Raw genomic sequence first — 24,050 nt, 5'->3', positions numbered from 1 at the left:
CAGGGGATGGCCGCATGGCATGAAGTTTGCTGCTCGGATAGAGCAAGTGCTCTTTATTGGGGGAGGGGGGGCATGACTTGTGCTTGCGCCTCCGTTTTTCCCTCATTCCTAGGAAAACTTCGAGTCTGGAAGCGTCCGCTGGGAACTGGAGGGAGAGTCTAAAACAGTGGTCAGTGAGGTTGAAGAAATCAGGAAAGAGGAAAGGGACACCAAGGACAGGAGTAGACCAAAGGACAGGCCAGGAGCCGGGGGCCAGACTGGGAACACTGGGGGTACCGGCGGACAGGCCGTGACCCGGATGAAGCAGAGGGGCGCCTCTGTTCCCGTTACCAAGGCAACAGCCCGCGAGCCCCACCTCCCCTTCCCCCACTCAGGCCCAGCCCGGCCTCGCTCCGGCCGCCGCCACCGCCCCTGTTTTGTTTCCATGGCAACAGGAGGCGCGGGGCCGGTTCCAAACATAACGCGCTGTGGAAAACATGCAGCTCGGGGGACCCCCCCCCACCCCCGCAGCCCCCGCTCGGGGCCGAGCCCTGCGGGGCCCCCAGAGCAGCCCAGACCTCGTGCAGATTTGCGAGGGCCCCCAGAGCCCGTCCAGGAGCACAAAACCCCCCTCTCCTAGGCCCGCCGCGCCTTCGGGGGTTCAGGGCTCCCCTCGGCCGAGGTACCCTGACTCTCCAAGGCGCGCCGCGCTGAGAGCCCTTCCCCCCTTCGCGAGCCACCTCTGGATCAGGCGGCGTCCGCCCTCCCCCGAAGCCCTCGGCCCCGCCCCACGCCGTCAGGCAGCCTCTCTGGCCGGGATAAGCCGCGCCCTCCTGAGGGCCTCCCCCGGCTCTCCACTGCGATCCGCCTGAGGGGCTGGGGGCGGATCCGCACAGTGGAGGGCGGAAGCGCAGGGGGAGGTGCTTCCGGGACAGAGGGCGGGCAAGATGGCGGCGCCCATGGAGCTGTTCTGCTGGTCGGGGGGCTGGGGCCTGCCCTCAGTGGACCTGGACAGCTTGGCCGTGCTGGTGAGGAGCGGCGCCGGCGCCCTCTGCTGCGCCCTGGAGGACTGGGGAGGGGGCCCGGACTAGCCGGTCATCCGAATTTTGCCAGGGCGCCTCAGCACGCGTGCAATGGGGGAAACTGAGGCCATCAAAGAGCGTGACTGGCCGGTATAGACTCAGTGTCCTGTGTCGTAGCAGCCTAGGTTTTGTTTAGCGATGGAAAGAGGCCTGATCAGGGGTTCAGAAGATGAGTTTTAGTTCTTGAACATCCATTTACTGGCTCTGTGACCTTGGGACGATCCCTTCTTTCTGGGCGCTGTTTCTTCATCCAGAGGTTTACTAAGGCTGGACGATCTCAGGGTTCTCCGGCTCGGCATTGCTGCTTTCTCCTCAGCCTCCCTTTCCTCCTCCTCAATCAACAGCATTTACTGAGTTTATTCTTTATTTAACCAAAGGGCCCACAGCCAGGCTCTGTAGAAAATGCTTTGGAGCCAGGCAGACTAGTTCACTTCACACATTCACTCACTCATTTAATAAGCATGTATTAGGCCTCTTCCAAATACTAAACATTGGCATGCAAAGATGAATAGCATTTGGTCCCTCCCCTGAAGTTGTTCACAGAAAGATAGACGTGTCAGCAAATAAGTGTAATAAAATGTTCAGGTGCTAAGTTATAAGTAGGAACAGGCCATAGAGACTGCCCAGGAAGGAATGGTTAGTGCTTCCAAATGAGGCTAGGTGTTCACCAGGTAGATGGCAGGAGAGGAGAGAGAGGGAAGGATTTTCCTGGCTGACTTGTAATCATGGACATGTCCATAATCTCTGTGATCCTTGTGTTGCGCATTGTAAAATGGGAACAGTAATGTCTACCTCTTTTTTTGTGAGGCAATTCCTAAGCATAGGGCATAGCACAAAAGGTATTCAATAAATGTTATTTCTTTTCTTGATTCCCCTGTGGGGGCCATGTCCCTGGCCTCTCTGCCTTCTGCTTCCTTCCCTGCAGACCTATGCCAGATTTACTGGTGCCCCACTCAAGGTGCACAAGATCACCAACCCCTGGCGGAGCCCTTCAGGTACCCAGTGTCCCTGGGGGGTGAGGAAGGGAGTGTACAAGGGGAAGAGCAGGAGACAGACAGGGATGTGGTGCAGTTATGTATGGATAGGCAGCTCTCTGGTGGACATACTTCTTTCTCAACGTCAGGAACTCTGCCTGCCCTTCAGACCAGTCATGGAGAGGTCATCTCAGTACCACACAAGATCATCACCCACCTTCGAAAAGAGGTAGGTGGCTTGGGTAGGGGGGCTGCCAGTGAGAGACGTTCAGTCAATTCAGTGCAACACACATTTATTGAGTACCAAATATATGCCAAACCAGACACAGGGGACCGAGCTTCAAGGAACATATAGTCTGGTTGAGGAGACACAGACATGTTGCTGTGATGTAGTAAGTAGTAGGGTAGAGATTCAGCTAGGCCACTGTCAAGGCATCTGGAGGCACAATGACTTCTGCCTGCTGGGTGAGGAGGGAGAGATGAACAGGCTGATGACACATGGAAGGGAAAGGAGAGTAGGAGAGAACAGTTGGCTCAGATGAGGTCCTCAAAGATGAGACCAGAAAAAAAAAGATGGCACCAGACAGGGATTGCTAAGGGCCATTGCCCTTTTTTCAGGGACCAGGTTGGGCTTTATAATATGGGGCTCAGGATGGACGAGGCTCAGAGCCAGGGTGGGGAAGTTGAGAGAGCATTACGAGAGGATTGGGGAGGCCTAGGCTGTGCTTTTCACTGTCATTGGCTGTGTGACCTTGAGCAAATTGCTTAACCTCTCAGAGCCGTAAGCTTCTTATTTGTAAAACTATGGGGCTTAGCCAGGATGCTTTCCAAGGGCTCTTCTAGTTTCATGGTCTAGTTCCAAAAGTGAACATATTGTCAGAAATGGGGCCCTTATTCATTTCTACTTTCCCAAAGGTGGAGGAACCAGGGAATTAATGGAGGCTTGAGAGGGGATCCAGGTAAAAGCCAGAGTTCCTGGCGGGACTGGGCTATTGTTGCCTTATGTATGAACACAGCTTTCCCAGTTTCCAAAGAGTTTTCTCCTCCTAAAGAAAGATTATTATCCCTATTCCATGAGGGAGAATGAGGCTCAGAGAGATTTAAGGATCACACTCAAGAGGTTATTTGGGGACAGCGTTTACTCAGGATATGGAGGAGGGTGCTGAGGAGCAGATACTGGAGCCTACAAGGTGTGGCAGGCTGAGACCTGGGGGTATGGTTGGAATGTGTGTGGTGGTGGCGCCTGGGCCATGGAATGACATAGAAGAAACACCCAAGAGCTGGGCACTGGGGCCCTAGACGTGGGTTCACTGGGTCTTGGGAGCATGAGGATGGCGTCCCTTAGTACCCGAGGCACTGACTGAGGCCCAACCTGCATCTGAGCTCCGCTCTGCTAGTTTTGTGGTGTCTGGATCGGAGAAGTTACTGTTAGAAAGTTGCCGTCAGCAGGCATCCTGCCAGCTTTCTGTGGAAACTCTGGGAGCTGCTCCTGGTTTGTGGCTGGGCCTTCCTTCCAACTCCCAATGGGCGCGGGACCTTGACGGCCAGCAGGCTCCAAGGTCCAGGCTTCCCGCCAACAGCAACAGGCTACTGACTGGGCCCAGGCAAGGGGGCCTCAGCGAGCAAAGCCCCACACTCTACCTCTGCTACACTCAGAGGTCAGTGTGGGTGGTGCCAGACAGGATGCCTCCCTCCTTGAGGAAGTGTCCCTGGAGTCCTCCAGCATCCACCTCACAGTGGATGTTTCCTCCACAGAAGTACAATGCTGATTATGATCTGTCAGCCCGGCAAGGAGCAGACACCTTGGCCTTTATGTCTCTGCTGGAGGAGAAGCTGCTCCCGGTGCTGGTGAGTGTGCCCAGACCTCCCAGCATGGGTGGTCAGTGGGGGAGGGGGTCGGGCATACACACAGACACCCCCACACACACCCCCCACAGGCTTGGAGCAGCGTGGGGACCAGAAGCCCACCCTGGGTCAGGCAGGTGCACTGGCTCAGACCTGCTTCTTCCTTCCTATACACCCAATCCAGATACATACTTTCTGGGTAGACGCCAAGAACTATGTGGAAGTAACCCGGAAGTGGTACGCAGAGGCTATGCCCTTTCCCCTCAACTTCTTCCTGCCTGGCCGCATGCAGCGGCAGTACGTGGAGCGGCTGCAGCTGCTGTGTGGGGAGCACAGGCCAGAGGAGGAGGAAGAGCTGGAGAAGGAGGTACCTCTGGGACAGGGGGCTGTTGTATGAGAGGAGCCCCCAGGGCGATGGCCAGGAGTGGGAGTGCCTGGCAGGGGAGGTGGCACTGTTCCCGCAGCCGCAAGCTGACCTGGTGTCCCCCTATAGCTGTACCAGGAAGCTCGGGAATGCCTGACCCTTCTCTCTCAGCGCCTGGGCTCTCAGAAATTCTTCTTTGGAGATGCGTGAGTCTGACTCCCGGGGAATCATAGGTGGCTTGGAAGAAGGTACAGGTTCAGACAGCCACAGAGGCTAGGGTGGGCTCAGGCTCTGGAAAAGAGGTCCTCGGGACAGACATTGGATCTGGTGACAGTGGGGCTGTGTGTGGGCCCGGAGCCGCCTCAGTGGTACAGGAGGGTGGGAGGGCCGCCAGGCCCAGGAGGGGCCTGCTGGGCTGTGGGGCACTCAATGTGCCCTTTATGCAGCCCTGGGATAGAGTCCCATTCAAGGCAGGCTGGCGCCACCTGGGGCGCCTTCCCCACACCAGGACCAGCACTGTGTGTCCTCTCCTCCCCTGCTGCCCAGAGCCTACCTTTCCAGGGCCGACTCTTCCTCCGACTCCATCTATCCCCTTCTCCATCCCACCCTTTCTCTCTGCTGCAGCCCCGCCTCCCTGGATGCCTTTGTCTTCAGCTACTTGGCCCTGCTGCAGCAGGCGAAGCTGCCCAGTGGGAAACTGCAGGCCCACCTGCGGGGGCTGCACAACCTCTGTGCCTACTGCACCCATATCCTCAGCCTGTACTTCCCCTGGGAGGGAGGTAAGAGGCAGATGGGTGGGGGGTGGGCGCTAGCTCTGCAGAGAGTGGGCAGGGATCCAGAAACCAGCCCCCCGACCCACCTTCCTTCCTTGCCCCTCAGCTGAGGTGCCACCTCCACGCCAGACACCAGCAAACCCAGAGACTGAGGAGGAGCCATATCGGCGCCGGAACCAGATCCTATCCGTGTTGGCGGGGCTGGCAGCCATGGCGGGTTATGCCTTGCTCAGTGGCATTGTCTCCATCCAGCGGGCACCACCTGCCCGGGCCCCACGCACACGGGCCCTGGGCATGGCTGAGGAGGTTGAAGAGGAATGATTTATCCTCATGCTCCCAGGACTGATTTTTCTACTGTCATGCATTCCAGAGGCTCCTGTGTTTCCCCATTGTTGGTATGGCTGGAAATGGGGTCCCACCCCCAGAATAAAACTGCTCACACTGACTGGGATCAGACATTCTCTCCTTTAAGAGGCTGCCATTTTTCCTCGCTGGACCAAGGGGGCTATCTGGGTGCTTGAGTCTACCCACTGGTGCTTGACTTCTTTCACTGCCTGTGCCCTGGTGCTGACATCTGCATGGACCTGGTTCTGCATCTCCAAGAAAGACAAGCACTTCCCAGTTTTGGGTTCAGCTTTCCTAGTCTCTTCCTTTCCTTAATCTCTCTTGCCATCCACCCCCCCACCCCTGTGTTTGTACAGACAGTGAGCTCACCCTGGGCCTGGGCCCAGTTTCCACAGGCAACCAGCACACAGCACACGCTCACACAAGCATGGGGGTGGAGGACCACTGGGGCCTCCCGGTCCTTTCCCTAGGGGCCTACAGCCCCTGGCACCAACTAGAGGGGAGAGTGAGTCACCCAAACCACTGCCTCTGGGCTTACGTCACGTAAGCTCCCCCCCAGTCCTGCTGTACCCTCTGTAGCCACAGACAGCATGTGAGCTGACTATCCCTTCAATGTCCATGCTGAGCCTAGGCACCTGCTTGGGTATCTGTTCCATCACTGGCGACGCCACAGGTAGGTGTGAATGGAGTAGCCAGGTGAGATAGCTTCCACGAAGCCCACGGCAGGATCCTTGATGGTAAGAGGCACATCCTTAGAGGAGCTGGGGCAGATGGGGAGGAGAAGCTGAGAGTGTGATCCTGCCAAGCCCACCGTCTTGTCCTCAGCCCAGTTCCCAGGCCCCACTGCTCTCACCGGTTTAGCACGACCACAACTGCAGAGCCATCGGGATGTATCAGTGCCACTGTGTCCAAGTCATTCTTCTCACTGGCAACCAGCCCCACTCTCTGAGATCCTTCAGGAATGAACTTGCTGAAGTGGGAACAGGCATCGTCAGGGACCCCAGCCCAGCTCCCCTGGCCCTGAGGGCAGCTCCCATCAGTCTCTCACTTAAGAAGTCATCTTCCCTACCACCTACCCCCTCCCCCTAGAACCCTTCCAAAGCTCTGCCCTAACTCTCCAGGCCTCAAGCTGTGCGGCTGGGCGTGCCCTGCCCTCCCGCCTCCCAGCCTCCCAGTCCCAGCATTGGGCATTCAGGGATTGTCTGTGTCTCAAATGCCAGCTAGTCACTGCCTGCCTAGATGGTGCAAGGGGGACATGCGTGCTGCTCCCAAAGTTCCCACCCTCAGCACCTTCCTGCCTCCTCACTGGGGCGGGGGGAGGGGGGAGGGGGGCGGGGATACAATCCCAGTGCAGGAGATGCCAGGACTGGTGTGGAGTGGGGGTGCCTGCCCTCCACTCACCTGAAGTGGCCAAGGTGGTAAAACATGGGCTGTTTGTAAAATGTGTCCTTGGCGATGTCCACAATGATGGGGCTGTCGACAAAGTTGCGCACCCAATTGGGTCCCCCCTCAGGGTTTAGGGCGAGGTTCCAGTCAGTCCAGCCGACCACATGGTAGAGGAGGTTCTAGGGTAGGAACAGGGCAGAGACAAAGGCCCCCAGTGAATACAGTTAAGTGTCACATGAGGGAGACGGGCTATGGTGCCTCAGCCTTTGTGAGGGGAGTAATATCTAAGGAGCAAGGGTTTGTGAGGACAGAGGCATCGCCAGAGAAGCTGAGGAATCTGAGGCAGATGTAACCGCTCAAGCATTTGGAACGAGGGTGATGGTGTGCAGATCTGTGAAGGGAAGGCAACAGAGGGGATCATGATATCCCAAAATTTGCTCCAAAGAGTAAGCCAGCTGGGGAAAAGCTGGAGAGGAGCCTTTGGTGAGACTAGCAAGGGGTCTGAGGTGGTCTGCTTTGCGGAAAGGGAGACAGGTGGTTCACCGTGATGATGCTGTGGCTGTACTGCATCCCTCGATCCCAGGAGCCCAGCCGCACGCTCTGCTCCCAGAACTTGGAGCCCACACAGGCCTCTGAGGCAAAGAGCATGGTGTCGGGGAACAGGCGATGTGTCTCCCCCAGGGTGGCTTTTGCTGGAGCCAGAAAGTCCAGGTACCAATGTACAGCGATGCCATGAACATACTTAGCTGCTTCTGGGTCTGCCAGCACCTGTACAGGGAAAGGGAAGGACTACTGGGGAAAGAGAGCCACTGAGCCTGGGTCCTGCACAAAGGGTTCTGGAAGAGGCACTAGGACCTGAGAAGTGGGCAGTGGGATGAACACAACTTAGAGGGGGTTAAAGTGACAACCGTGGAGATTCATGGGGCCCTGGAGATGCAGAGGGGGATCACCACCACCACCAGCACCCCAGGGGTGCCACCTGGGCACCTGGTCCCAGCCAGGGTGCTCTAGGAATCAAGAGTTGGGGCAGGGAAGGCACTCTGTTCGGGAGCCAGCCATTCGGATGCTGGGCTTGGGGGTCACTAGGGCACCCATGGAGCTCCTGGTCCTTACCACCTGGGCCCAGTGGGGCAGCAGCAGGCGTTGGTCATCTAGCATGAGCAGTCGGACGTTGCGGTGTGTACTGTTGGCCAGGGTGGGGCCCAGGTCACGGGCGATGAAGTCTCGCTGGTGTTCAGGGGTGAAGCCCAGGCACTGGAAGGGGTACCCGCTAAATAGCCCTGCAGAAGGCTCGTTCTCAGCTGTCACTGCCCAGAACTGTAACTTGTGCTCAGCATAGGCATCCAGGAACCTGGCGAGGGAAAGGGTGTGAGTGATCATGGCCAAGACAGGGAACCAAGACCCTGGGGAATAGGAGGCCTGACTGGGTGGGGGAAAACTGAGGGGCCTGAGTCTGAAAGACCCAGAAGGTAGAAAGGTGAGCTGAGGAGATCTGGAGGCGGAACCAGATCAAGGGCTGGGACATAGACCAGGGTGTCCAAGATGCGAGGCTGGTCCGGACCCCATGGCCCTGCTGTTCCCTTACTTGACAAAGTATCTGGCCCAGGTCTGGTGGTAGAGATCCCCTGGATGACCCTTGAGTGTCCCCTTCCCATTCACTGCCCCATTGGTCTTGAGCCAAGTGGGTGATGTCCAGGGACTGGCAAAGAGTGAGACAGGGCGCTGGGCCAACTCCAGGGCTTGGTGAATCAGGGGTATCTAGAAACAAAGGTGGTGAGGAGAGAGACATCCAGAGTTGGAACATAAACAGACTGGCCCACCCAGTGTATCAGGCCTAGCTATCAGCCTCCTCCCTCCCACCCCAGGACAGAACACAGAGAGCAGAGGGCACGTTCTATGTCTCTCTGAAGACTGCTCTAGCCCGAGGCCTCTCAACCACCAGGCATCAATGCCACCGGGGCCTGAGGCAGCCAGAGTGGCCACCTTGAGCTTGACATCTTCCTCTGGGAGGCTGAAGTTGAGCAACTGGAAGTCATCAGGGGTGTCAGCATAGGTGTAGGTGCGGATGGAGAAGTCACAGCTGGCCATGGGGACCCGCAAGATGTTGTATTCGATTCCTGCAGAAAAAGAAGACCAAGATATGTGTGTCTGAGTCAGTAGGAGAATGTGGGGCACTGTCTACCACTTGCCAGTCCTAAATTACGTCTGAGCTGAGGGCTAAGGGGAACTTGGGCTCTGGGTGAAGCGCAGACCTTCTGAGCCTGAGAGGCCCCAGGCACTCAGCAGAAGATGGGTAGGACAATCTTTTTTTTCACTGGGCATTAAGAGAGACCCATATGTCAGGGATGGGTGGATGTCAGGGTCAAAGGAAAGGTCAAAGTGTCAATTGCACTATGTCATCTTGTCCCCTTCCTCCTTACCTTCTTTAGAGAAGTACGATTTGAGTAGTAAATCCCGTGCAGGAGGTGACAGGGCAAGGATGTTGAGAGCAGCAGCATCTGTCACGGCCCCTCCAAAACCCTTCACTTTCTGGAACTTCTGATCTGGCTGCAGGGTCAACAGCAGCCCTGAGGACATCCGCAGGGAATAAAGGGTGTCAGTGCACAGGGGAGAAACTCCATGGTGATTGCTGGCATGATTTAGCTCCAGGAGGACCCCAGCCTGGGTGAGGGGTGTAGTGGTTACCTGTGCCTGTGCGGTTGGCCTGGATGGTCCCCAGACTCAGCTCCATTCGGCGCCCACTGCGTGTGCTCTCAAAGCGGCTGAAGGTGCCAGGGTCAGGCAGGGTCAGGGGGTCAAGAGAGTCACAGTACGTAGCATTGCAGACACAGACCACTGAGCTGTAGCCAAAGCTTTTAGGGCTGCAGGGGCGGGCACCTGGGAGGGAGAGAGCACAAGAGAGGCAAGGGCTGAAGGAGGAAGATGGGGAGAAGGGACACACTAGTTGGAAGGAAAGACTGAATACTGATTTCAAAGATTCTCTCGATGTACCCCACAGTTGATCTCAGTCACTCAAAAGGGTTTAGTGAGCATCTAATGAAGTCCACCACCGTATGTCAGAGACTACCAAAGGACCATAAGGCAGAAGGGGGCCTCGGGGCTCCCTCCCTCCTCCTTGACTCACCTGATGCCCACGACACGGCCTGAAGTAGAAGCAATCCCATGAGACTGGGAGCCATGATGCCTACTCTGTCCTGGGGCTTGGGACACTCCTGAGAACAGAATGAGGAGAGGCTAGAGGGCAAGCCCCTCTCCACCTCTCATCTACTCTCCCAGGCAGGGCTCGGCTGCCTGTGGGCACCCAGCCTAGTCTCCCACCTTTAATAGAATGGAACAAAGCCCACAGACACCTGGGTCCAGACACCCTCCAAGCCCTCTGCTAATAATAGCTCTCTGCCCACCCCGACCAGGACCCTCCTCCACCCCTCGTCCTAACCATTTCTCCCTCAACCTCACCTTCCCTCCATCTGTCCCTCCATCAAAGGGCCGTGATGGCCTGGTTTCGAGGAGAGTGTGTCGTTCACTAAATTCCAGAGCCTGGAGCGCCAGGATTCCAGAAAGAGCGACAAGACCATTTGGGAGCCCTGGCCCACTCACCTCTCTGGAAGGACTTGAAAACACCATCACCAGATGAGAAGACTGCGGGGTTCCCAAACCTCGGAGGGATAGAGTATCAGCTAAATAAAAACAGGGGTGCAGGAGCCTGAGGTAGCCATACGTACCAGGTGAGCCCTGCGAGTTAATTCCGGCAAAATGGAGTGGATGTGTCACGTGATAACTATGGGAGAGTCACATGACACGAGAAGTGAGGCAATCGCAACCATACTTGTAAAGGGCAACTGACTGTCTTCTTCTGGGCTGTTGGTGATTATACACCGTATGAAATTCTGGAAGGCATGTATGGATGACAACTTTAGGAAGAATCTAGATGAAAGATCTGAATGAAGGATTGGGTAGAGGCTCCCGAATCCCAAAGGATGGGAACCACAGCAGGCACATTGCTTTCTTGAGAAAAAATTTTAGTCATGCTAATAAAGGTGATACTAATAAAAGAGGTTCACTGTGCAAAATACTGAGGCCAAAATACTGAGAGATGATTAAGAAGTCTTTGCCCTATCGAGGTTCAGAAGGCTCATAAGAGTCAGACTCTTACACGGATGGTAACAGATAAAGACAAAATTGGTAACAGGTGTGTACAGAGAGGCCCTTCATGCTGGGGTTATCCTGGAAGGTTTCATGGAGGAGAAGAGGTGAGGTTTAGGGAATATTAACCAGAGAAGTGCAGGGATGATGGGCCCTGGGCAGAGGGACAGTGCTTCTCCAGTCCTCACTTGTTTCATCATCAGATGCAGATGAGAAGGAAATCACAGGACAGGGGGGTTGTGTAAAGTAGTTCAGAAACTGGAAAGTGTGGTACGAAGCTGCATCCTCAGTGGATGTGACAAGGGGGTTGTCCATGGTGTTGCCTCATGGGCCACATCATATTGATTCAGTGGGAATGACACAGAATTATGACCTGACTGACTACAGCTCTCTGAGCCTACTTCGTCACCTGTAAAATGGAGGGAATACCACCACCTCACCAGGTCACTACTGAAATCAGGGAGATAAGCACAGTGCCTGGTACAGAGTAGACACTTGGGAACCACTTGTTTGCTGTGCCTTTTTGTTTTTTTAAATTATCTCAGTGAAGTCTTTCCAGACACACTCCAGGCAAAATTGACCATTTCTTCTTCTAGGTTCCTGTAGCCTTATAGGAGCTATAGTCTCACTGAGACTATACTGAATATAGACTATACTGAATACAGTCTCAGTGAGACGAGCTTGGTTTGAATCCTGGCTCTACCACTTACTGGCTGTTTGACCTTCAATAAATTACTTAATCACTCTAAGCCTCTGTTTCCCATCTATAAAAGGGGAGAGATAACTCCTATCTCACAAAATTGTTGTGAGGTGTAAGTATGATAATGTGTGTCTAGCACACTGCTTGGCACCAAATACTGCAACAAGTTAGGGCTGTGTTTATGGAAGGAGCTTGGAGCTCCCCAAAGGAATGGCTTACTCGTTCTAAGTAGAAGACCTGGCACAGGGTGGGTAGGTGCCAGCTTGTTGCATTGAATTGAACCATCATCACTATGTCAAATCGGCCCCATCTAGACTTCCTGTTTTTCCAGGAAATGCTGCACAGGGCTTGTTCTTGGGAAGAGGGCAGGTGATCTTACTTCCCTCTAGTTCACTCACTCCACAAATATTTATGGATATTAAGTACATACTACATTTGCCCCTACCTCCTCTGTTGGCTTTGTTTATTTTTTAACATCTTTATTGGAGTATAATTGCTTTACAATGGTGTGTTAGTTTCTGCTGTATAACAAAGAGTATCAGCTATACATATACACATATCCCCATATCCCCTCCCCCTTGCGTCTCCCTCCCACCCTCCCTATCCCACCGCTCTAGGTGGTCACGAACCACCGAGCTGATCTCCCTGTGCTATGTGCTCTGTTGGCCTTAGAGCCCCACTCCCCTCCCTGTTTCCCTCTGCAGGCACAGAGTTTGTGAGTGTCCTGTTTCTTCTCTCACAATGTGGTTTGCCCTTGAGGCTTTTATATTTTATTTTCTAAATAAAGTTGTTTATAATGAGGGCTAATAATATTTATTGGGTACTTATTCTGTGCTACTTTATGCTCATAGTCTCATTTTATTCTCATGTGGCAGATACGGTTATTTTCCCCATTTTAGAGATGAGGAACCTAAGACTCTGAAAGGTCATGAAGTTGCCCTAAGTCGCTTGACTACTCAGCTGTGGAACCTGGATTTGTAATGAGGCGGGGCGGGCACATGGCCCCTCAGCTCGCGGCTGTTAGCCCGAGACCCTGAGCGCCACGGTTAAAGGTCCCGCTCCACCAACAGTCAGCCTGGTAGTGGTCCTCTCAGCAGAGAGTGGGTTAGGCCGAGGCAGATCTCGGCCTTCTCGCCGGGAGCCTCCAGGCCCTCCAGCCGCGGGGCCAGCAGGTGAGCTGGGGTGCCCCGGGGACAAGCTGAGGGCTGTGTCCCGCAGAGCTACAAGCCCTCACCACAGCCACCCACTGGCCGGGTCCAGGCCTCAAAGCAGCAGCAAACCCCTGCCCCATCCCACCCTGTGCAGCCTAATGGCAGTGGCGGTCTCCATGGGTCCCAGGCCATGGAGGCCTCAGCAACTGCAGTATATGGACACTGCCATTAAGGTAACAGCTTCAGGGACTTCCCTGGTAGCATCATGGTTAAGAATCCGCCTGCCAATGCAGGGGACATGGGTTCGATCCCTGCTCTGGGAAGATCCCACATGCCACGGAGCAACTAAGTCCGTGCGCCACAACTACTGAGCCTACGCTCTAGAGCCCGCGAGCCACAACTACTGGGCCTGCGTGCTGCAACTACTGAAGCCCGCACGCCTAGAGCCCGTGCTCTGCAACAAGAGAAGCCACTGCAATGAGAAGCCCGTGCACTGCAACGAAGAGCCCCGCTCTCCGCAGTTACAGAAAGCCTGCGTGCAGCAACGAAGACCCAATGCAGCCAAAAATTTAAATTAATTAATTAATTAAAATAAATTTTTAAAAAAAGGTAACAGCTTCAACCAGCTTCAGTTTCTCCCTTCACATTTCTAAGATTGGTACAGCTTAGATCAGTTGTCTCCCGCTAGGAGGTGGCCAGAGGTCAGGGTTAAGCTGCAAGGACACTGCACATCATTATTAGAGGTCCACCTCTGTCGTTGGGGCTATTCTCAAAGAAGGGCAATCGTTGTGAGCTGGGAATTCACCTGACTGGTATTTGCTACAACATGTATTCCTATCAATCCTATACAAATCATTCTCTCCAGTGTAAATGAAAAGCCTGAGGGCCGGCTGGGTCCCTGGGCGCCTGGCTCCCTCAGTGATGATGGCTGGGCAGGGTCTGGTGACCTGGCCCTGAGGGTGCCGCCAGCTGAGATCTGCCTCTTCAGCAGGGCCTGGGCACTGGCAGTAAGACCCATACTGGGTGCTGCACCAACGCTCCCGGCAGGGTAACTGGCCCTCACAAGGACCCCCTCCTTTAGCCAGGGCCTGGACCTCAGAGAGTAAAGGTTGAGCCTTTGGGACCTTGCCCTTTCTCGTCAGAATAGAGAATAACATTTGTTTCGGTGGAGGTTTACAGGAATGCTGTGACCTGACCGTGACCTGACCTCAAGAACAAAGGATCTGACACCAAAGAAGTCTGCAACAACTAACCACAGCCCTCCCTCACCTTTCCTATAAATGAGCTTTGCTGAAAGCTTTCTTTCCGGGAGTTCGGGTTTTTAAGGCATAAGCCACCCGTCTCCTTGCACGGCCCTGCAATAAATCTTTTTCTCTCCAAACTCCGACGTTGTGGTATTGTTTGGCCTCACTATGCGTTGGGCACACGGACTTGCGTCCGATAAGATTTGTATCCAGGGTCCTATGACACAAATGACACATTTGATGAGTGCCTCCAGTGTGCCAAATGCTACATTAGCTGCCGGTTATTTTCAAAAGCTGCTGTGCTGGTCTGCAGCGTCTGTTTTGTATTGTTTTAAAATCGTCCCATGTTTTCTACACGTGTTTTACCTGATCAAAATGAAGCCCGGGCTTCCCTGGTGGCGCAGTGGTTGAGAGTCCGCCTGCCGATGCAGGGGACGCGGGTTCGTGACCCGGTCCGGGAGGATCCCACATGCCGCGGAGCAGCTGGGCCCGTGAGCCATGACCGCTGAGCCTGCGTGTCCGGAGCCTGTGCTCCGCAATGGGAGAGGCCAAAACGGTGAGAGGCCCGCGTTCCGCAAAAAAAAAAAAAAAATGAAGCCCAAGTTGGCTTCTGAAGTGCTGGCTACGTGGCAACATTTCTGGATCTGTGTTCTTCAAAGGCATTGGTCAGGGGATAACTTGTCAATAATGAAACAGAATCCAGGGCTCCCAGCTTGGGCAAGATGGATTGATTTTCAGCTGGGGAGAGGTAGGTCTGCCTCTCTTCCCAAGCTTCACTCTCCCTGTCCTGGGAGATCTCAGCCCAACAGCCTGAGCACCCCTTTTCATAAAAAGTATTTCCTCACATACTCTCTACTATCCTGAAATGAACCTATAGATAATATGACTTACCTACACACATAATTTAAGAGAATCAATATAGTTGCCTTAATTGGCATATAAAGGAAAGATAATGGGACTATTTTTTATAGCAAAATATGTTTTCAATAAGTAAATGCTTAGGCATGATTACCTACAAGACATTATAAAATAGTCAGATATGTACTAACCTAAATGGAATAAATTAGGATTTAACAGAAGCAAAAACAGCCCATGAATTAATAATTTCAATATGTAAGTTTCATATGTCATTTTTACAATACGTAATTATTATTGTGCTGCAAAAACATAAAATATATGATAAATCAAAATGCTTAAAAGTCAATCTTTATGAATAAGATTCAGTGCATTCCACATGTCTTCACAAATTCACTATTTGATTCTAGGCCTTAGCAATTCAGTAAGGAAAAGGACAGTCTTTTCAACAAACGGCGCTGAGATGACTGGATATCATGCAAAAAGACAAACGTAGGGACTTTCCTGGTGGCGCAGTGGTTAAGAATTGCCTGCCAATGCAGGGGATACAGGTTCGAGCCCTGGTCCGGGAAGATCCCACATGCCGCGGAGCAACTAAGCCCATGTGCCACAAATACTGAGCCTGCACTCTAGAGCCCACAAGCCACAACTACTGAGCCCACATGCCACAACTACTGAAGCCCGTGCGCCTAGAGCCCGTGCTCCGCAACAAGAGAAAACCCCACTCACCGCAACTAGAGAAAGCCTGTGCGCAGCAATGAAGACCCAAAGCAGCCAAAAATTAAAAATATATATATATAAATAAATAAATTTATTTTTTTTAAAAGATAAACTTAGACCCTTACCTCACTCCATAATCAAAAATCAAAGCAAAATGGATCACAGACTTAAATGTAAGAGCTAAAATGCTTAATTTTCTGGAAGAAGGAAGGCTAGGAGTAAATCTTTGTGACCTTGGATTAGCCAGTGGTTTCTTTTTCTTTTGTTCTAGGCAACAACAAACACTTGTTTTCTCACATAGTTTCTGTGGGTAAGGAATTCAGGAGTGGCTCATCTGGATGGTTCAGACTTGAGGCTTCTCAAAAGACTGTAGCCAAGATGTTGGTCAGGGCTGCTATCATCTGTAGTAGGCTTGACTGGGCTGAGGCTCTGCTTCCAAGTTAAGCCACTAACATGGGTGGTGAACTGGGGCTGGCTGTTGGCAGAAGGCCTCAGTTCCCTACCATGTGGAATAATTCATAGGGCTGCTTGAGTGTCCTCACAACATGGCAGCTGGATTCCTCTCCAGTGAGTGATCTAAGAGATTGTAAGGCGGAAGCCACAAGGTCCTAGCCTCAGGAGTCACACATTATCATTTTCACAATACCCTATTGGTTACACAGGTCTTCTATACAGATGTGTGGGAGGCAGAGGGGCTAAATAAAGGTGTAAACACCAGGAGGTGGGGATCATTTGGGGGCCATCTAGGAGGCAATCTGCCATAGTCCGTCCCCTGGCTTCCCATAAGTCATGTCCCTCCCACATGTAAATACTATTACTTCCTCCCAAGGTTCCCAGAAGTCTCATCTTCTTATAGCTTAAGTCCAGAATCTCTTTAGACAATGGTTTCTTATTTATGATTCCAAAACACAAATGACAGAAGAAAAAAAAGATAAATTGGACTTCATCAAAATGAAAAGTGTTTGTGTTTCAAAGGATGTCATCAAGAAAGTGAAAAGACATCCCACAAAATGGGATAAAATACTTTCAAATCATATCTCTGATAGAGGCCTAGTGTCCAAAATATATAAAGGACTCTTATAACTCAGTAATTAGAAGATAACCCAATTAAAAAATGGGCAAAGGACTTGAATAGATATTTCTCCAAAGATAATATAAAAATGGGCAACAAGCGCATGAAAAGATGCTTGACAACATTAGTCATTAAGGAAACGCAAATCAAAACCACTATGATGGGCTTCCCTGGTGGCGCAGTGGTTGGGAGTCCGCCTCCCGATGCAGGGGACGCGGGTTCGTGACCTGGTCTGGGAGGATCCCACATGCCGCGGAGCGGCTGGGCCCGTGAGCCACGGCCGCTGAGCCTGCGCGTCCGGAGCCTGTGCTCCGCAACGGGAGAGGCCACAGCAGTGAGAGGCCCGCGTACCGCAAAAAAAACCCAACACTATGAGATACCACCTCATAGGCACTAGGATGGCTATGATCAAAAAGACAGACAATAACAAGTGTTAGCAAGGATGTGCAGAAATTAGAACGCTCATATGTTACCGTGGGAATGTAAAGTGGTGCAGCCACTTTGGAAAACAGTTTGGCAGTTTCTCAAAATGTTAAACATAGAGTTACCATGTGACCCAGCAACTCCATTTCTAGGTATCTCCTTAAAAGAAATGAAAACATTTGTCCACCCGAAGACTCGCACATGAATATTTACAGCAGCGTTATTTATGGAAACAAACTAAATGTCCATCAGCTGGTGAATAAATACACAAATAGTGGTATTTCATTAAATGGAATACTATTCAGCAATAAAAAGGAACAAAATGCTGATACATGCTACGATATGAAGGTACCTCAGAAACATCATGTTAAGTGAAAGAAGCCAGACAAAAAGACCACACATTGTGTGATTCTATTTATATGAAATTCCAGAGTAAGCAAATCTGTAGAGACAGAAAATAGATTAGTGCTTGTCTGGGGCTGGAGTGGGAATGGAGATTAACTGTTGCAAAACTCTGTAAATTTACTCAAAATCATTGAACTGTACACTTAAAAGGAGAAACTTTTATAGTATGTAAATTACACCTCAATGAAGCTAGTAAAAAACTTTACTTGTATTACATATTTGCAGTTGGTTCATTGCTTTTGCAGGTACGCTACTGCATTGAAACTCTTTTAAACGAAGTATATTGCATAGCTGGAAGTGCTCTAATACACTGAGTAGACAGATGCAATAATGTCAAGACAATGTATTTTATTTAAGCTTCCTTCTCCATAATGATCTCCTCCTAAATTATTGGGCTGTTCCAAAAAACAAAAAAACACCTTGTAAAACTTTTCTGCATTATTAATGAAGTCCTGCTGATTTATATTTGATTTTATATTTGCATACATTGTTGTTGTTGTTTTAATAAATTTATTTATTTATTTGCCTGCATTGGGTCTTTGTTGCTGTGCATGGGCTCTCTCTAGTTGCGGTGAGTGGGGTTTTCTCTTGTTGCAGAGCACGGGCTCTAGGCGTGCGGGCTTCAGTAGTTGTGGCACGTGGGCTCAGTAGCTGTGGTTCGCAGGCTCTAGAGCGCAGGCTCAGTAGTTGTGGCACACGGGCTTAGTTGCTCTGTGGCATGTGGGATCTTCCCGGACCAGGGCACGAACCTGTGTCCCCTGCATTGGCAGGCGGATTTTTAACCACTGAGCCCCCAGGGAAGCCCTTTGCATATATTGTTGAGCAGAACATCCCAAAGTCAAGTAGAATGAGAGACAATTCTTCTTTGTGCAGGACTGTCCTCCATGTTATAGATGGTCTACCTTTCCTGTCCTTCCACTAAATCCTCAAAGTGCCTCCTAATCCTGGTCTCCACTAAAGAGACGTTTCCAAAATGCCCGCTAGGGGGTGACTGAGAACCACTGCCCTTAGGGGAGTCACCTCAAACGCCCAGGTTGCAGTAGCCACTAGGGACGTACTAGGTGGGCACAAATGCGTTCCTCGGTCCCCTTTGCACAGCACTTTTATTTTATTTTGTATTTTTTTTGGCCGTGCCGCAAGGCATGTGGGATCTTAGTTCCCCGACCAGGGATCGAACCTGTGTCCCTGCAGTGGAAGTGCGGAGCCTTAACCACTGCTCGCCAGGGAAGTCCCTGCACAGCACTTTTTTTTTTTTTTGCGGTACGCGGGCCTCTCACTGCTGTGGCCTCTCCTGTTGCGGAGCTCAGGCTCCGGACGCGCAGGCTCAGCGACCATGGCTCACGGGCCCAGCCGCTCCGCGGCATGTGGGATCCTCCCAGACCGGGGAATGAACCCGTGTCCCCTGCATCGGCAGGCAGACTCTCAACCACTGCGCCACCAGGGAAGCCCTTGCACAGCACTTTTAAAAGACTTAGCTAAACACCAAGGGAGAACAACTGGGAAATAAATATAAGCGAAAAGCAGAAATACAAAAATAGTTTGGCTGACCCAGCACAAGAGTTCTGATCCCACTTCAGCCAGCCCTGTGACAAGCTGTAGGCTTGGCTCAGATAGCAAACTCCAGCCCTGGAGCCTGGCAAGTACCATGTCACGGGCTCCTTGCTCTTTGGGTCTCAGATCAACTCCCCAAGGAGGGTGCCTCCTTCCCAGTCCCACTGTCACCTCCATGGTCAAGAGAGACACTCTTATGCCATGCATAGCAGAGTAGGTGCTCAAAAAATACTCAAGAGATGAATGAATGGATAAACCTTACCAGTCAACCTGGAACCTGTCCTTTCAGCTCTGGTTTCTGATCTGAAGATACACCACTCCTCCTGATTACTGACATCAAATGACTTGTTTCTCGGGCAATTGATTTATTGATTACGGCAATAAAGTTAGTTTGATTAACCAACTCTTTAAAAAAAATATTTATTTATTTGGCTGTGCTGGGTCTTAGTTGCAGCACGTGGGATCTTCGTTGCGGCATGCGGAAACTTAGTTGCAGGATATGGGATCTAGTTCCCTGACCAGGAATTGAACCTGGGCCCTCTGCATTGGGAGCACGGAGCCTTAGCCACTGGACCACCAGGGAAGTCCCTGATTAACCAACTCTTAAACAATAACCATAGCATACTTGTAAAGCCCAGTGCAAATGGAAAGTATTTGTACCTCACATGCTCCCATATAATTTTTCTCAAGATACCAACAGCCAATCTTTCATGAGTGCTTATTACAAGCATTAGCCTGACAACCCCATGTTACAGACGAGAAAACTGACTTAGGTCAAGTGAGTGGCAGAGTCAAGCCTAAATTCAGGTCTGTCCTACCCTGAAGCCCAAGCAACTCTTAGCCATCATGTCATACAGCCTCCCAGATATTTCAGTTGCATATTTTTAGTCTTCTGTAAGTTTATAAATGGTCACAGGGCAAATCTCATGGTTAATATTTCTCTGAAACTTTAAAACTCTTCACTTAGAGACAAACACAGAATCGGGGCTCAAGTTTACTGAATGAATGAATGGGTTAAGGTACCAACTGCACCTTCTCGCTGTTTAAGGTCCTGCTTGTCAGTGTTTCAGAGACTGTCCTTGGTGTGGTTTGAAGCAAAGGAGTGGTGAACTTCAGGAAGAATGAAGTTAACTCTGAACAAGACTATTACAGTGAGAGTGAGACCTAACTAAGGCGATTTGGTGGAGGCAACAGGAAGTATGATTCAAATACTGAACAACTGTGAGCCTGCTCGCACATTCCTTATTGTTCTGAGCTTCCCATGCAGGGTTGTAATGAGGCTCATTGAAGATAACAGTATCTGAGAAGGGACTTCCCCGGTGGTGCAGTGGTTAAGAATCCACCTACCAATGCAGGGGACAGGGGTTCGAGCCCTGGTCCGGGAAGATCCCACATGCTGTGGAGTAACTAAGTCCATGAGCCACAACTACTGAGCCTGCGCGCTAGAGCCCGCGAGCCACAACTACTAAGCCCACACGCCTAGAGCCTGTGCTCTGTAACGAGAAGCCACTGCAATGACAAGGCCCTGTACCACAAGGAAGAGTAGCCCCCACTCACCACAACTAGAGAAAGCCTGCGCGCAGCAACAAAGACCCAACGCAGCCACACACACAAAAAAAATCTGAGATGTTCCTTGTGAACTGTAAAATTCCATATAGATGGCTGGAATTATTACTGTTATTGTTATCCAGGCTTCGTTTCTTCCCTCCAGGTACAGTAGAAGGAGTCTTCTGTGCGAGGCCTCTACCTCCACCCTTGCTCCCTCCAGCCGCCACCATTTCTCTCCTGTTCCCCTCAAGAAGAGGCAATAAGGAAGGGTGTTTCAGCATGAACACCCGAGTGATTATACAGGATTGAAATCCTTGCTTCATTTCTCACTAGAACTGAGATATTGGGAAGTTTCTTGACTTCTCAGAGCTTCAGTTTTCTCATCTCCAAAACTCTTGCCTCATGGGTTGTTATGATGATTTCATGCAACAATGCATGTAATATTACTCAGAGCCAAACCTCTGGAATGAGTTGCTACACCTCTCTCCACTTCCTACACTCCACGGGCTGATACTGGGCCCTCCTGGCTCCAAAACTGCTCTTGCCAAGGTCACTAATGATCCCTCTGTTGCTAAGTCCAATGAATAGTGCTCAGCCTTTTTTTTTTTAATATAAATTTATTTATTTATTTATTTCGGTCTGCGTTGGGTCTTTGTTGCTGCGTGCAGTCTTCCTCTAGTTGCGTCGAGTGGGGGCTACTCTTCGTTGCGGTGCATGGGCTTTTCATTGGGGTGGCTTCTCTTATTGCGGAGCATAGGCTCTAGGCACAGGGGCTTCAGTAGTTGTGGCTCGCAGGCTCAGTAGTTGTGGCGCACAGGCTCAGTAGTTGTGGCACTCTGTGGCATGTGTGATCTTCCCGGACCAGGGCTCAAACCCGCATCCCCTGCATTGGCAGGTGGATTCCTAACCACTGCGCCACCAGGAAAGTCCCTGCTCAGCCCTTATTCGACTGGACTTTTTACCTCCTAGAAGCACTCTCTTTTGTTTTCATGACTCCACACTGTGCTGCTTTGGATGTCCTCCCACTTCTTTGGCTGTTCCTTCTCTTTTGCAGGCTTCGCGTCCTCTTTCTGTCTGTTCCTTAGGGTTTTGTCCTAGGCCTTCTCTTCTCATACGTCATGCTCTCTCCACAGAGATAATCCATGGCTTTGACTAACCTTCTAGTTGTTTTCTGGTTCCACAATCTCCACTTCCAATCCCAATCCTTCTCCTGGGATGGACTCTGTGATGTGACTCTGCCCTCCAGACCTTTCCTCTGGGTGTCTCACAGACACTTCAGCAGAACCATCATGAGAGCATCATCTCCTCCAGCCAAACCCACTCTTCCTCCTGTGTTTTTTTTCCCCATGAATAGAACCTCTTCCTCACAGAACCTGGGGCTCATCCTTGACTCTGTCCTTTCCCTGTACCCTTCTCCCTGTCTATTCTCTTCTAAGCTACTGAAACATCTCTTGCTTGGCCTCCTACACTCTACTTTTCTCCTCCAATCCATTCACCAAGAACTGGATGGTCTAACTAAAATACAAATTCTGAAGCTACCACTCTTCCTCCTAAAATCCTTCAACGGCTCCACACTGCCTTTTAAGAGGGCTACCGGGACCTGGCATCTTTGTTCCAGTCTCATTTCTCACCTCTCCACTTGGACCATATGCTCCAATCACATTTCGTCTAATAGGCCACATTCCATCTTGCCTCTCTGCTCTATGCTATTTTCTTCTCCTCTCTTGAAAAAAAATGAATAACTAAATAACTAAATATAAATAACTAAATAACTAAAAAAAAATGAATAAAATCATTAACTCCTCAGCCTTAATGTCCCTACCATCAGTACCATTTTCCTGACACCCCTGAATGAGCTGGGCACCCCTGCTATGTGCTCCCCAAGACACATATTTGACAAATCATAATTGGGCATCTACTATGTGCCAGGCACTGTTCTAGACCCTGGTGATACAGTAATGAATAAGATTATAAAGTCCCTGGCCCTATGGAGCTTATGTTCTAGTGGTGGTAGAAGACAAAAAACGTAATTTCAGGTGGCCGTGAGAACTATGAAACAAAATAAAGGGGAAGGGGGACTTCCCTGGCGGTCCATTGGTTAAGACTTAGCCTTCCAGGGATTTCCCTGGTGGCTCAGTGGCTAAGAATCTGCCTGCCAATGCAGGGGACATGGGTTTGAGCCGTGGTCTGGGAAGATCCCACATGCTGTGGAGCAACTAAGTCCGTGCACCACAGCTACTGAGCCTGTGCTCTAGAGCCCGCAAGCCACAACTACTGAGCCCACATGCCACAACTACTAAGCCCACGTGCCTAGAGCCTGTGCTCCGCAACAAGAGAAGCCTGCGCACCGCAACAAAGACCCAACACAGCCAAAAATAAAAAAAAATTAAAAATAAAAAAAAAGACTTAGCCTTCCAATGAAGGGGGTGCCGGTTCAATCCCTGGTGCGGGAGCTAAGATTCCCACATGTCTTGAGGCCAAAAAAACAAAACATAAAACGGAAGCAACATTGTAACAAATCCAGTAAAGACTTTAAAAATGGTCCACATCAAAACAAAAAAATCTTTAAAAAAAAAGGGGAGTAAGGAAGCTGGACAGAAGGAGTGAGTGGGACAGTGATAAGCAGTGAGTTTGGAGTAAAAGGTTGGGGGTCAAGTTCTTCTGCAGGGCCTTGGTGGCCACAGTGAGGAGTCTGAATTTTGCTCCAAAATGGAAATTCACTGGACATTTTGGGGCAGGGAAGTGACAACATCAGATTTATATTTTTAAAAGATCACATTGGCTGCTGTGTAGGAATCAGACTGTAAGGGGCACGACGGAGACCAGCCTGCAATTACAGCCTGCCACAGACTGGCCCCCTTGTTCTACATCCTTTCTGCCTCAGAATCCTCCCAAAGGCTCTTTAGTATGCATCACTCTTCACCTCCATTTAGCCTAGGTAGTGCCTATTCATCTTTCTTTCAGAACTCAGCTCATATGTCATTTTCTCCAAGAAATTCTCTCCTTTCACACACACTCCTCCTGTGTGTGAGGAGCCCTTACATCTCCTTTGTAGCTCTTATTACATTTGCAATTAACTGTACAAATGGTTTAATGTCAGTTATAGCACCCAGTGGCCTGCTAACTCCTTTGTCTGCTGATCTGTCCGTGAGAAAGCCCAGTAGGGCGGGGATCAGTCTGTATCCCCAGTACGTAGCACAGCACCCGGTGCTCGTCCCGTGCTCATTGAACATCTGTCGGATGATTGAAGAATGGATAAATTACATAGACTTTCTTTCCACTCCACCCCTCAAAAAAGCAAGTGGGTAGAAGAGGATTTGAAGATTTCCCCCTCTTCTTCATTAGTAAAATACAACCATCCCTACAATTAATAATAACAATGATGATAAAAAGGTGAAGTGCAGACGCAGGGAAAGGAGAGTTAAGATCCCCAAAGTGCGAAATCCATTACGCCTACCGTCGGCGAAGCGAAACAGCAGCCCCAAACGGA

At 50.9% G+C, this 24,050-nt stretch overlaps 2 protein-coding genes across 5 annotated transcripts; one reads left to right on the top strand and one right to left on the bottom strand.

Annotated features, from left to right (window-relative positions):
• The first annotated feature begins 907 nt into the window (after positions 1 to 907).
• MTX1 (metaxin 1) lies at positions 908 to 5,458 on the top strand. Its single transcript, XM_082656283.1, has 8 exons — positions 908 to 1,007; positions 1,987 to 2,056; positions 2,185 to 2,264; positions 3,791 to 3,883; positions 4,065 to 4,247; positions 4,374 to 4,450; positions 4,869 to 5,023; positions 5,124 to 5,458. Exons 1-8 carry the CDS (start codon positions 927 to 929, stop codon positions 5,336 to 5,338), a joined length of 954 nt encoding a protein of 317 aa, XP_082512409.1. The 5' UTR covers positions 908 to 926; the 3' UTR covers positions 5,339 to 5,458.
• On the bottom strand, positions 2,328 to 24,050 carry GBA1 (glucosylceramidase beta 1). Of its 4 annotated transcripts, XM_082656255.1 has the most exons (13): positions 24,018 to 24,050; positions 10,346 to 10,425; positions 9,873 to 9,960; positions 9,434 to 9,625; positions 9,169 to 9,315; positions 8,732 to 8,865; positions 8,334 to 8,506; positions 7,862 to 8,099; positions 7,292 to 7,516; positions 6,764 to 6,927; positions 6,216 to 6,332; positions 5,998 to 6,123; positions 2,328 to 2,496 (listed from the first exon to the last, which is right to left on the bottom strand). In XM_082656255.1, the coding sequence occupies exons 2-12, from the start codon at positions 10,370 to 10,372 to the stop codon at positions 6,018 to 6,020; spliced, it is 1,611 nt and encodes a 536-aa protein (XP_082512381.1). In that variant the 5' UTR covers positions 10,373 to 10,425; positions 24,018 to 24,050; the 3' UTR covers positions 2,328 to 2,496; positions 5,998 to 6,017. The 4 variants fall into 4 exon arrangements, with proteins under 4 accessions (XP_082512381.1, XP_082512383.1, XP_082512382.1 ...); XM_082656257.1 differs by lacking the exon at positions 24,018 to 24,050 and having other exon boundaries at positions 2,328 to 2,523; positions 10,346 to 10,490; XM_082656256.1 differs by lacking the exon at positions 24,018 to 24,050 and having other exon boundaries at positions 2,328 to 2,493; positions 10,346 to 10,490.

Source organism: Grampus griseus (genome assembly GCF_964374135.1).
Source record: "Grampus griseus genome assembly, chromosome: 1".
Taxonomy (NCBI): Eukaryota; Metazoa; Chordata; class Mammalia; order Artiodactyla; family Delphinidae; genus Grampus; species Grampus griseus.
This window is presented reverse-complemented; position numbering and strand designations above follow the sequence as displayed.